Source organism: Opisthocomus hoazin, chromosome 7 (genome assembly GCF_030867145.1).
Source record: "Opisthocomus hoazin isolate bOpiHoa1 chromosome 7, bOpiHoa1.hap1, whole genome shotgun sequence".
NCBI lineage: Eukaryota > Metazoa > Chordata > Aves > Opisthocomiformes > Opisthocomidae > Opisthocomus > Opisthocomus hoazin.
This window is the reverse complement of record NC_134420.1, coordinates 57601304-57613609: the sequence shown is the minus strand read 5'-3', so window position 1 is coordinate 57613609 and position 12306 is coordinate 57601304. Positions and strand designations below refer to the sequence as shown.

Here is a 12306-nt window from a genome sequence, read left to right as displayed (position 1 = left end):
CTAAACCTCATTTACCACAGTTATGCCAGACTAACTTGCAAAGATCTTTTGCCCACAGTTTAGCTCAAGCCCAAGAGTAGCAAGGTCCCTGCTCTTTCTCTGCCCTCAGAGGCCTAGCTGCTGGCATTGTTCTGCCTGTGTGCCAGGAAAAAAGACTTATAATGTTTGATGTCCAGAAAAAAAAAGCTTACTCGGTCTTTGCTTTGCAAATAAATCTTATTTGCTCTGTTTAATATTTACCAGTGGACATTAACTTAATGCTACCCAGCAAAATGAAGAATAGGGAAGAAGCACTGTGAAAGAGAAGTCCAGCACTGTAAGTACCATATTGTACTTTCTTAGAAGTCTTTGAATTCATGTTGTCTGTGATCTCTGCCATTTACTGCACAATATTTAATTCTGAGATGTATTTATTTTGTACAGTAATTGGAAATTATTTTATCTTCTGGAAGAACATTCTGAATGTTGGAAGCATGATTCAGTCAGTGATCCATCTCCTAGCTGCAGTGCCAGGACAACTGGGAGATGAGGTCCAAAATGAGTACTCAACAGTCAATACCAAGGTGAAGCACAAAACCTTGTCTCTGCTCCCAGAGGAGTAAATGCAGTTGTAATCTCTATGTCGTGACTACTCCAGGCTGATGCAGAGCTAATGAGAGTAGCACCCCTCTACCTACAGCATGCTTAAAGACCAGGCTACTTGAAGCTAAGTGGCCTGGAAGAGAAACTAATCTCTCTCAAAAGCAGATTTTGGGAATAATAAAGAGAGTACTTACCAGACCACTTACCAGACCAAAAGGAATTACCTCCATTTTTTCAGAGCTGATGTCTTCATCCAGCATTTTAGACATGCTGAGCACAGCTCCCATACTCATCCCTTCCACAGCTTATTTCTCCAGTGTTTTGTACTGGGCAGCCAGAAACAGGGGAACCCACAATTAACAATTCCCCATGAAAAGTTTGATGTAAGACCTAAATCCAGCATTAGACACACAGCCTGACGCAGACCCTGGGGCAGAATCCTGTGCTCCAGAATAAGTATACAGCTGCCATGAACAACATTCAGATAGCTTCTGTTTTTCTGCAGCCCACCACCTACTTCATGTTTTTAAGTTTCTGCCATCTGAAATAATATAGGTGAGGAACACTATGGAGAACATTCTTCTCCAGTGTATTTCACGGTTCGTCCTCTGAAAAGGGCAGAAGAGAGACTGTAGGGTTATGTAGAATTTGCTTATGTTAGTTAAAGGAAGAGGAAAGGTCATCAAATTGCATGTACACAGCAAGGCAGATATAGCTTTTCCTAAGCTCTTGAGTCTTGGGCTTTGCAACCTTATGGATAGTTTATGTGCAACAGAGACAGTCAATAAACTTTAACAATTTATCCTCAATTTACTGAAACACTTAAGGTAATGTTTTGAAATAATACAGTTCTTGAGTTCAGAGCTGCTACACAAGAGGCAGAAAGATATAAAGAGTTTAAGGAGTGTGCATTTAGAGGGATTTCATTCACAGCTATAACCAACATTATCTCTGTATCACTGTGGTGCTTGAAAACCCAAGTCATAACAAGACCATGGATACTAAAGAAACATACCAGCCAAAGTTGGTGTCTCTGCCAATGTACTTAACAAATACATGGGGGCCAATAGCTGAACTCAGCCATACACCCAAAGCCACTTCGGTGTTCAATGAGGCCATGCTGGTCAGAGGCAAGAACTATTTCAGGCATAATACCTCATGCAAGCCTACACAACATGGATTCTCCTCTGGCAATGCCACATTGCTCATTGGTCAGAAACTGAGACAACTGAGTAGAAATAGGTTATCCAGAAGGTCAAGTAGAAGATTATTTCCAAATAGAGCAGTAATCCTAAAGACTGACATCTGAAAATGAGTATCTAGAATACAGAAACTATTTTTATGCAGGAAAGATAAAATACTGTAGATAAAAGGGTTGCTTTATTCTTTCTTAACAGAACAGTTCAGAAGGAAAATGAAGTCTGCATTCTATCTGTGTTTGTTGCTTCTTGGACTTCAAGTCCAAAGTGAACATGGGTCTGATAATGAACAGCAGAAACAGAAGATACCCTATTACTCAGAAGACCATTCCCAGGCTGAAGACGAAAACTTGGCTCATGACAAGATAGCCCTCAGCAATGCTGACTTTGCATTTAGGTTTTACAAGCAGGTCAGAGAGGAGGCAGGCAACAAGAATATTTTCTTCTCTCCTTTGAGCATCTCCACTGCCTTTTCAATGCTCTCCCTGGGGGCCAGAGCAAACACTCTCAGTCAGCTGCACAAAGGCCTTGCCTTCAACCTGACAGAGATGGAGGAGCAGGAGATCCATGAGGGATTTCAGCGCGTCCTCCAGCTGCTAAATGACCCTCACCGAGAAGTCCAGTTGAACATGGGCAATGCCCTGTTCATAGACAACCGGCTGAAACTGCTCCAAACATTTTTGGATGATGTTACAAATTTTTATCATTCTGAAGCTATTTCTAGTAACTTCCAGAATTCTCCAGAGGCTACAAAGGAAATCAATAAGTACATAGAAACAAAAACCCATGGGAAAATTGTTGATTTACTCCAGAGTCTTGATTCGGACACTGCGGTGGTTCTGATTAACTACGTTTTCTTTAAAGGTGAGTGACAAATGCGAGTAGAAGTTATATACATAAGCTCTGGAAGTCTTATCCAGATCTAAGAAACAGGACTTTTGTCATATTGTGGACCTATGCTATCATCTAGCTTAAAATATATCCTTCTACTTTTAAATGACATAAGGAAGTATTTGAAAGCCAGATATGAAGAACCATTTTCCATATGAGTTAAAAAAAAAAAGAGAAATAAAGAAAAAAGAATCCATAGAAGTACTGATTAACATTGTATCAATTTTGTTCAGCACTGAAAATACTTAGAAAGGATAAGCTTGGGAATTTATGATCATTTGTTGAAAGGCACAGGTGTTTGGCTGTGCAGGACACTGTCAAACACGGGTGACGTGTTTTATGGAAGGAATAAGCCTGGAGCCTGTATAGTGGGAGTCTGTGGAAGTTTTACCACCGCCTTAGTAGGCAAAGGCTGGGGCCTTTTCCATGGAAAACATCAGCCTATATTTTTCTTCTGTGATTTTTATTAGAACCATTGAAATGACACAAACCTTCTTTCCATGGCCAGGGAACGAGCATCCTTAAACTGAGATAGGTTTGTTGTTGCCTTCACAGTTTGAACACAGTAGTTAATGCATCGACTAATGTGACATGCCTTTAATAGTCTCCTTTTCGGTCTACTCAATTCTATACTCACTCTTTTGTCAAAAGGCTACTGGGAGAAACCTTTCAACAATTTGTCCACCAGGGACGATGACTTCTTGTTGGATGCCAAGAATTCTGTTAAGGTCAAAATGATGCATCAAGAAAAAGCCTTTAATATCCATAGGGATGAGAAGATGTCTTGCTGGGTAGTAGAAATACCATACAAGGGAAATGCTATTTCATTGTTTGTTCTGCCTGATGAAGGGACAATGAAGCAGGTGGAGGATGCTCTGCTGAGAGAAACAGTGTCTAACTGGATGCAATCATTTCAAAAAAGGTAATCTTTTAACTGCTGCTTTGTTTAAATATTGAACAGGCCATCGCTACTCATCCAGGCAACAAATTGCTAGGCACATCTCTGAGGAACAAGCATTGCACGGTTTCTTTAACTCAGATAAGGTATCGGGTGAGGTTGTACCTAACGAGAACGCACTTCTCAGCTCCCCCAGTCACAGCAGTGGGAGTGCTACCAGCTGTGAGGATCCTGCACACAGGTACATAGCCCTCAGGAGCCTGCCTTGAGTGGGAAGAATCTAGTCCAAAAGAAAGTACAATTTCTTTCCAGTCTGGATGATACTTTCCAGTCAGTCACTTTCATAAACCAGCACTCTGTCCCTGCACCACTGATCAGACTGTGACTGGTGGGACAGGTACCTCAATTTTTGCTTCTCTAGCATGGGATTAATCACTGTCTTAGAAAGCCAAGCCTTAGCTCCATGGGTATTTGGGATGGGTGTATACCTGCAACAGCTATTGCATCAAGGGATCTTGCAATAATAAACTCACATTTTTCATTTATTTTTGGAAAGAAAAATCTACCTGGACCTTCCAAAATTCTCCATCTCTAGCTCCTATGATGTTAAGAGCCTGTTTGAGAAAATGGGTGTGACGGAGGTGTTCAGTCACCAGGCTGATCTCTCTGGAATGGCAGAAAAAGCTCTTCTGAAGGTTTCCAAAGTAAGTATGCAAACAGATATGGTAATCAAGAGATTTGTCTGCCTTGCTAACATGCAGGTTTTATCTTTGCAAATAGGCTGATCTCACTTCTGGAGTGTAGTCATGGCTCACTGATGGTAATAAAGGAAGGAAAATATTAGGCATTAAATGGCTGTTGTTCCTACATTTTAATATCAAATTTTTCACTGCACAGATATCCTGCAAATTCACTTGAAAATTTTTGAAGAAGAAAACAGGTCTGGAAAAGACAACAGGAATAATTTCACAAAAGCTAGTGTAAAATAATTAATGCATGACAAGAGTCATAGTTATGACAGAAGTTTGGGAATAATCATTCTTATGCTATGTATACACTTTTCATTACTACATTATCTAAGCACTTCAGAATTTATATGAACAACAGACTTGTGGGACAGGGATAGCCTCAGTTCACAAAAAATAAACTGTCACACATACAAGCAAAGTGATTTCCCTAGCGTCCCAGGGAATGTATGCCTTGTGTCATGAGGGAAGTGATCCTTCCCCTCTATTCTGCACTTGCAAGACCACTTCTGGAGCTCTGCACATCCAGTTTGGGGCTTCCCAGTGCAAGGGAGATGTGGACATACTGAAGCAAACTGAGTCCAGTGGAGGGTGAGCAGGGCAGTCATGTGTCTCGAGCACATGGTGTGTGAGGAGAGGCTGGGAGACCTGGAGTTGTTCAGCCAGGAGAAGAGAAGGTGAAGGAGGGTTCTTAGAGGTGGCTACAGATATGTATTAGGAGGGTGCAGAGAAGATGGTCTCAGATTCTTCGTGCAGGTGCCCAGTGATAGGATAAGAGACAGCGCTCATAAGATAGAAAATGGGAAATTCTCATCTGATATTATGTAAAAAAATTCACCATGCGGGTGATCAAAAGCTAGGATGAGTTACTTAGAGAGGCTATGAAATTTGCATCCTTGGAAATACTCAAACCCTAACTGGAAGAGACCCTGAGCAACCTTCTCTAGTGTCAGAGTTGACACAATGTAGGGTGGTTGGTTGTATTGGATGACCTCTACAGGTCCTTCCAACCTATATTATTTAATGATTTTGTGATTTCTCATACTGAATAATACCTTATTATATGTATAAACACCTGGATTACATAGACAAGTGAATAGCGAAAGGTTAGTAGGACCTCATGAGAGGAAATTTCAGATGCGTTATGGACAATGAAGAAAAAACACGGAGGGCTGACCAAAGACAATGAAATAAGATCACGTGAATTCAGAAATATGAGTTTGCTATACCTACTGTAGAAAGCCCCGAAAAGTAAATCCATGTCAGTGGGTTGTGTTACAGAAAGACATACTATAAATCTTGTCACTACTGTGTCTTTGCAGAAAGAATTTTTTTGCACACACGGAAATTGATGCACAATGAAAACTTCCTTCTTCTGTGTTAAACATGAAGGACAAAATCTTACTCTGAGAAACAACAGAACAATGAATGTTCTCTATGCTGCTCAATCTCTGCAAGCAGCCAAGTTTGACTCTGCCAGCATGTTGAAGAAAACTCTCCCTGAACTCAGACCTAACTTTGCTTGTCTTGGGAAGGCTGGGCATGAGTATCTTTTTCGCACCAGTTCTACATTCATTCCATGCTTTCTTTTCAAAACTACCTTCTCACAGTGTGAGCAAGTTTGTCCCCAGCTGCTTCTCACTCTTCTGTACTTAGATTTTAATCTTTTCTTTCTTTGCAGGCAATTCACAAGGCGGTGGTGGATGTTAGCGAGAATGGCACAGAGGCTGCTGCAGTGACAGAGATAGAAATGGTACTAATGTCTGCACAGATTCCTCGTCCTCCTTACATCAGATTCAACAGGCCCTTCCTGATGATGATTATTGACCAAATCTCCCACAGTATCCTCTTCATGGGGAAAATTGTGAACCCAGCTGCCAAGCAAGACTAGGCCAGAGCTCTTGTACTCCCCAGTGCAGAGAAGAGAGCTTGTGCACATCCCAGGGAATTCTTTGCATAAAGGGACTAGAATTGATCCCTAATTAACAAATAAATAAGCATCACATTAACTTATTCTTCACTTACAAACAGACAGCTGGGGACAAACATGAGTGGGCCATGTTTATAAAATGACCCCAGCCAAATAAGCAGCCATGGAATCATCAACAGACAAGCATTTCTCTACCTCACTCACTCATCACTGGTGACACAGTGCATGCAGATAAACCTTCCTGCTCCTGGCTGAGAAACTCCCTATGTGTCCTACGTCCTGCATATCGTTCTCAGCTCAGAAACCACAAATCTATCCCCTTCAGCTGAGAAACCATCCTTTCCCTCCCTCTCATTCCTCTGTGAATCCAAGGAGATGTCTCCTTCTTCTGTGAAGTCCTTCCAGGGCTCAGTGGCTAAGAAGAGAAACAGAAACACAGACCTGTTAAACCTTTCCTCTCCTAGGTGGTGGATGCTCACAGGTAAAGAATAATCCTTTTCCTTCCAGCTTGACAACTGTCTCCTACCAGCTCCAAGCCCTTGCTCCCATCTCCATTCCTCATTAATTGCTCCAGAGTAATGGGCCTAACTTTTCCAGCAGGGCAAGGGTTTATCTTCTGTGTCAGTGAAAGCTGCACATCACTGCACAAATGGTCATACTTAAGGGTCTTCTGCATGTACAGTAAAGCCTGGGGTCCCTAGGAGAACTGGACGTGGCAAAAACCGCCCTCTGATTCCAGAAACTGGTGACAGTAGCCTGGGAGGTCATGTCTCCATTGTCCAAATGCCAGGTAGTCATGTTGCCCTCCACCCACTTCTGCAAGCCCAGGCTGATGAGTGCATCCAGGAGATTCCTCTCCATTAACATGATGATTGGGGTGCAGCATGGTGACTTGGACAGCTTCCTGAGCATTGAGTAGGCAGAAGCCAGTGTTACCAGCAGCACAATGTGAGTGGAAAGCTGCATTGCAGAAGATTAATTTATGGTCAATTAAAAATAGAGTAAAATATTAATAAACAAAGACATAATTTAAAAAAGCTTTTCCCCACCCCTCCCTTCTTCCCAGGCTCAATTTCACTCCTAACTCCTCTACAGCCTCCCTCTGAGTTCGGTATGGGGGTTGCAGTCAATTTATAACACTTCTTTTCTGCTGCTCCTTCCTCCTTACGATCTTTCCCTGGTCCAGCATAGTGTCCCTCCCACAGGTGACAGTCCTTCATGAACTGCTCTGGCCTGGGTCTTTCCTACAGGGTACTGTCTATCAGGAACAGACTGCCCCAGCATGGGCTCCTCTCCATGGGGTCACAGGTCCTGCCAGAAGCCTGTTCCAGCATGGGGTCTCTATGAGCTGCAGCTTCCTTCAGGGCACATCCACTTGCTCTAGCTTGGGGTCCTCCATGGGTTGCAGTGTGACGATCTGCTCCACCATGGACCTTCACAGGCTGCAGCGGGACAACCTGCCTCACCATGGTCTTCTCCATGGGCTGCAGGGGATTCCCTGCTCCAGCACCTGGAGTACCTCCTCCCCACCTTCTTCACTGACCTGCGGGGCTGCAGGGCTGTTCCTCTCACATGTTTTTCTACTCCTCCCTCTCACAGCTGTCATGCAGTGTTTTTTAATATTTCTTAAATATGCTTTCCCAGAGGTGCCACCATCTTGCCTGTTGGAGCCAGCTGGAACCAGCTGTGTCTAGCACAGGGCAGCCTGGGCCTCTCCTCACAGATGCTGCCCCACAGCCCCCCCACTGCCAGCACCTCTGCACAGACACCAGATACACAGAAATGCACTCCTGAGATACCATTAAGTTCACTAAGGGTAATGACGTTTAATGGAAGGGTAGAACACTTTGATGGTTACTCTGCCCTAGTGAGGCCCCATCTGGACTACTGTGTCCAGTTCTGGGCTCCCCACTTCAAGAAAGATGAAGAGCTACTGGAGTGAGGGGACTGGAGCATCTCTCCGACAAGGAAAGGCTGAGGGAGCTGGGCTTGTTCAACCTGGAGAAGGCTAAGAGGGGACCTTATAAATGCTTATAAATGTCTGAAGGGTGGGTGTCAGGAGGATGGGGCCAGACTCTTTCCAGTGGTGCCCAGTGATAGGACAAGGGGCAATGGGCACAAACTGAGGCACAGGAAGTTCCGTCTGAACATGAGGAAGAACTTCTTCCCTCTGAGGTTGACGGAGCACTGGAACAGGCTGCCCAGGGAGGTTGTGGAGTCTCCTTCTCTGGAGATATTCAAGACCCGCCTGGACAAGGTCCTGTGCAGCCAGCTGTAGGTGACCCTGCTTTGGCGGGGGGGTTTGACTAGATGACCCACAGAGGTCCCTTCCAGCCCCTGCCATTCTGTGATTCTATGGTGCTAACGACCTGTCAGGAGCTGCCGCTGGGATCCCTTCACAGCATCACCTCAGCATCAAGAACTGGCGGGCCTCCACGCCCTTCAGCAACACAGCCTGTGGAAAGGCACCCCACCTCCTCCCGGTGTTTCCAGCCCCAGCTGCATTCTCCTGCTGAGGAGGGGCTGGAATTGGAGCTTTGCCTGAGAGGGCCCGGGGCTCCCTGCCATGCTGGAAGGCTTTGGCTTCTGGCTGCACTGCGTCAGACATGCTAAATGCCTCTGCCCTTGTGGCTTGGTTTGGGAAAACACTGACCACGTGTATGGATGGGAGAAACCCATGGTGTGCATACTTGCAGTGAGAGATAATGGGGCCTTTCATGTGCACAAGCACAGATCATTTCCTAGACCTACCGGCAAAATCTCCAACCTCTAGCCAGTCTATTCCCACAGACGTAAAGATTTGCTTAATGTAAAATGTTTTCTCTATAGTCATCCCCTTCTCTCCAAATTTTAAAGAAAGAAAACCAGCAATGTTTGAGAAATGCTCTACAGAAAATCTTTGTCAGTTATACCAGTCTAACTCATTTTCTCTCTCGGGAAAATGAAATAAACTGTTTGAGCAGTGCTTGAAGACGCAAACCTCTCCTGCTGGAGCCAAGCCAAGGATTTCAGCTCTGCACGGGGTGGCCAAACTACAAGTCTCTTTATCCACTGCTACTAATACAGCTTGCACAGTTGTTGCTCCCCTGCTTTGGGAGCGGTGAGGTTTAGGTCACCTCTGAGGGTGACGGAGCACTGGAACAGGCTGCCCAGGGAGGTTGTGGAGTCTCCTTCTCTGGAGATATTCAAGACCCGCCTGGACGGGGTCCTGTGCGGCCTGCTGTAGGTGACCCTGCTTCGGCAGGGGGGTTGGACTAGATGACCCACAGAGGTCCCTTCCAACCCCTACTATTCTGTGATTCTGTGATTCTGTGATTCTGTGATTCTGTTAACTGTGCACCATTTGGGACACGTTAGAGGGAAGGCAAGACTGACAGCAAATAGGAAACTGTTTGTACTATCTCATTTCTTCTTTTCACCTCTGCTCACTTCTGGAAAATGAAAAACAGGAAAAACCCCAGTCTTTTCTTTTTATTTGTAAACATTAGATAACTGAAAAAAAAAAATCCCTTTGTAAAAATTCTTGATTAACTTCTTATCACAACTGTGAGATTTTCTGCTGGAAAATAGTGCAAGTCCACTTGGTGCCTTATGGGTTAAAAGCAGTTATTTGAGGGTAGAAAAATTATTTCAGCAGAGACAATAGTTCCCAGCTATGCTTTTCTAACTTCCCTGCAACTGCAAATAAGAACAACCACTCAAAAAAGTTTTAAAAGGCATGCCAGTGATTTCTCAAATAAGCAGTTAAGTTCAAAGGCTTTGTTGAAGATTTATATGGGTTTGGAAAGTGGCTTAAAGAGGTGGAAGAGAGCAGGAGTGTTGAGCTGATTTGCTCAGGAATTTTAGCTCCATGGTGGAACTAGGGGGAGTATAGCAAGAACATGATGATTTAACTGAAAAAGTGAAAACTTTACAGATGTTTGGAAAGCCTGCCATAAAACCAAAGGCAATGCAGTGGCCCAGCTGTAGATACTCTGAATCAGCTCTGGCTGAAACCAAAATTCTACGAAGAGGAAAACATATCACTTTGGGCCAAGATAACACCAGCAAACTGCAAACCCTTCACATTTTTGGGAGAAAGTTGGAAAGAAGAGCAATGGGAGAGTAAGATCTCTCTGAAGAGGACAAGGAACACTTGGCCACATCCTGATGCTCCTCACACTTAAGACATACTGATCCAAGGGAGAGAAGACTTGGACCCAGCCCATGAAACGGACTGCCGATGTGCTGTGCCCTGGTGTTATCAGGGGATAACTAGCCTCACCTCATCCTCCACCAGCACAGCATCTGCAGGTAATTAGCTAAAAAACGAGGATATGGATTTGATCCTTGATGACTTCCTTGTCAACCAAAAGAGTAGCAACTCCCCCTACCATACAGGAATATTGGGCATGCAGGATCTGTAAGCACAATAAGGGGTAAAATTAGACTGCATTAACTTCGCAATGTATTACATCCACTTTGCATAGATTTTAACAGACAGGTCTCTCTGTGCCTTCATTAATCACCTCTCTCTGCTACTTATAGTGTCAAGGCCCTGTCTGAGAAAACAGGCATTAGTGAAGCGCTCAGAGACAGCATTGTTATTGCTGGAGTCACAAGGAACCTGACCTGGCACTGCCTACAGTCAGCTGTAAGTGGGGATGGAGATGATCTGAGCAGTGGTTATGTTTGCGATGTCCAAACAGTCTGACTTGGCATCCAGCAAAATTAAAGTTTATGAGCAGCAATACGGAATGTTGTAGGTGGCAAACGGGCATATTTGAGAAGTAACATATTGCACTTTAAAGTTACTGTGAACTCTCTGATTTCTCTGAAACAAACCTATTGAAATAATAACCATAAATAGTCACCAAATCAAAAAGGGTCAGAAAAAAACCTCATGTTTGCCCTTGGCTAACATAAAATTGTATATTAAAAATGTACTACTGTATCAGGTTTGCATGGCAATGTTTCGGTAGTGGGAGGGCTACAGGGGTGGCTTCTGTGGGAAGCTGCTAGAAGCTTCTCCTCTGTCCAATAGAGCCAGTGCCAGCCGGCTCCAGGACGGACCCGCTGCTGGCCAAGGCCGAGCCCATCAGCAACGGTGGTAGCGCCTCTGGGCTAACGTATTTAAGAAGGGAAAAAACGCACATAAGGGCTTTTTGCAACAGGAGAGAGGAGTGACAGTACATGTAATACATGACAGAAAGAATTCTGCAGACACCAAGGTCAATGAACAAGGAGGTGCTCCAGGCGCTGCAGCAGAGATTCCCCTGCAGCCCGTGGATAAGACCCTGGTGAGGTCGCTTGGCATGAGTTATTTCTAGCAACACCTGGAGCTCCTTGGTGGTTGAGAATTTGAACAAATAATTTCTCATGAGCTCTTGGGAAAACTGCTGGCTTAGCCAATAGCTATTGTATGCACAATCAAGTGGATTTTCTTGCCAGCTATATTTCTTTAAAGATGTGGCAGCACAGGCAATGCTGGGTCAGCTTGTAACACAGGGGCACCATCAAGTTTTTAGTCTTTTAAAAATGTAACTATTGCTAGTTCTGTTAATGTTTTCCATGAAACTTGTTAGTCCTTGTTTGTAAATCTGTGACTCTTTAGGCAAGTACGTCACATTTACACCAAAATTCTGCATTCCTACATGCTGTGTGGAAGTCAATGGAAGCTGTAGATACGTATCGACTGTCTGTACTACAAGTGGGATTGATTTTAGTATTTAAATACGGCACTGAAAAGGGAAACAGAAATCCACATCTTCTGTTTAATTTAGGAATGCAGCCATTCTTTCTAAACCTCTGCAGTATCTATGACATTCACCGCAAGCACAGTGCCTTTGCACTGCTCTTTGTTTTACTCCTGTTCAAGAACAATGTGCCCAAAACTGAGCATTATCTATTCTATTCTGTGAGGGATAGTCTGCATGCATCTGAAGACCTAAAAAAATCAACAGATGAAGTGTTGTGACTGTTTAGAAAGTGGTCAAAGTGACCCCGATGAAGCAGCAGAAACAGGTCCCTCCACAAAACAGCAGATGGCATTAGACCAACCTTGAGACGCTGGTTCCCGAA

At 44.0% G+C, this 12306-nt stretch overlaps 1 protein-coding gene across 1 annotated transcript; it reads left to right on the top strand.

Annotated features, from left to right (window-relative positions):
• Positions 1–207: 207 nt before the first annotated feature.
• LOC104331502 (alpha-1-antitrypsin) lies at positions 208–6325 on the top strand. The gene is made up of 5 exons (XM_009936814.2): positions 208–316; positions 1980–2645; positions 3324–3594; positions 4127–4274; positions 5998–6325. The coding sequence occupies exons 2-5, from the start codon at positions 1997–1999 to the stop codon at positions 6205–6207; spliced, it is 1278 nt and encodes a 425-aa protein (XP_009935116.1). The 5' UTR covers positions 208–316; positions 1980–1996; the 3' UTR covers positions 6208–6325.
• Positions 6326–12306: the final 5981 nt, after the last annotated feature.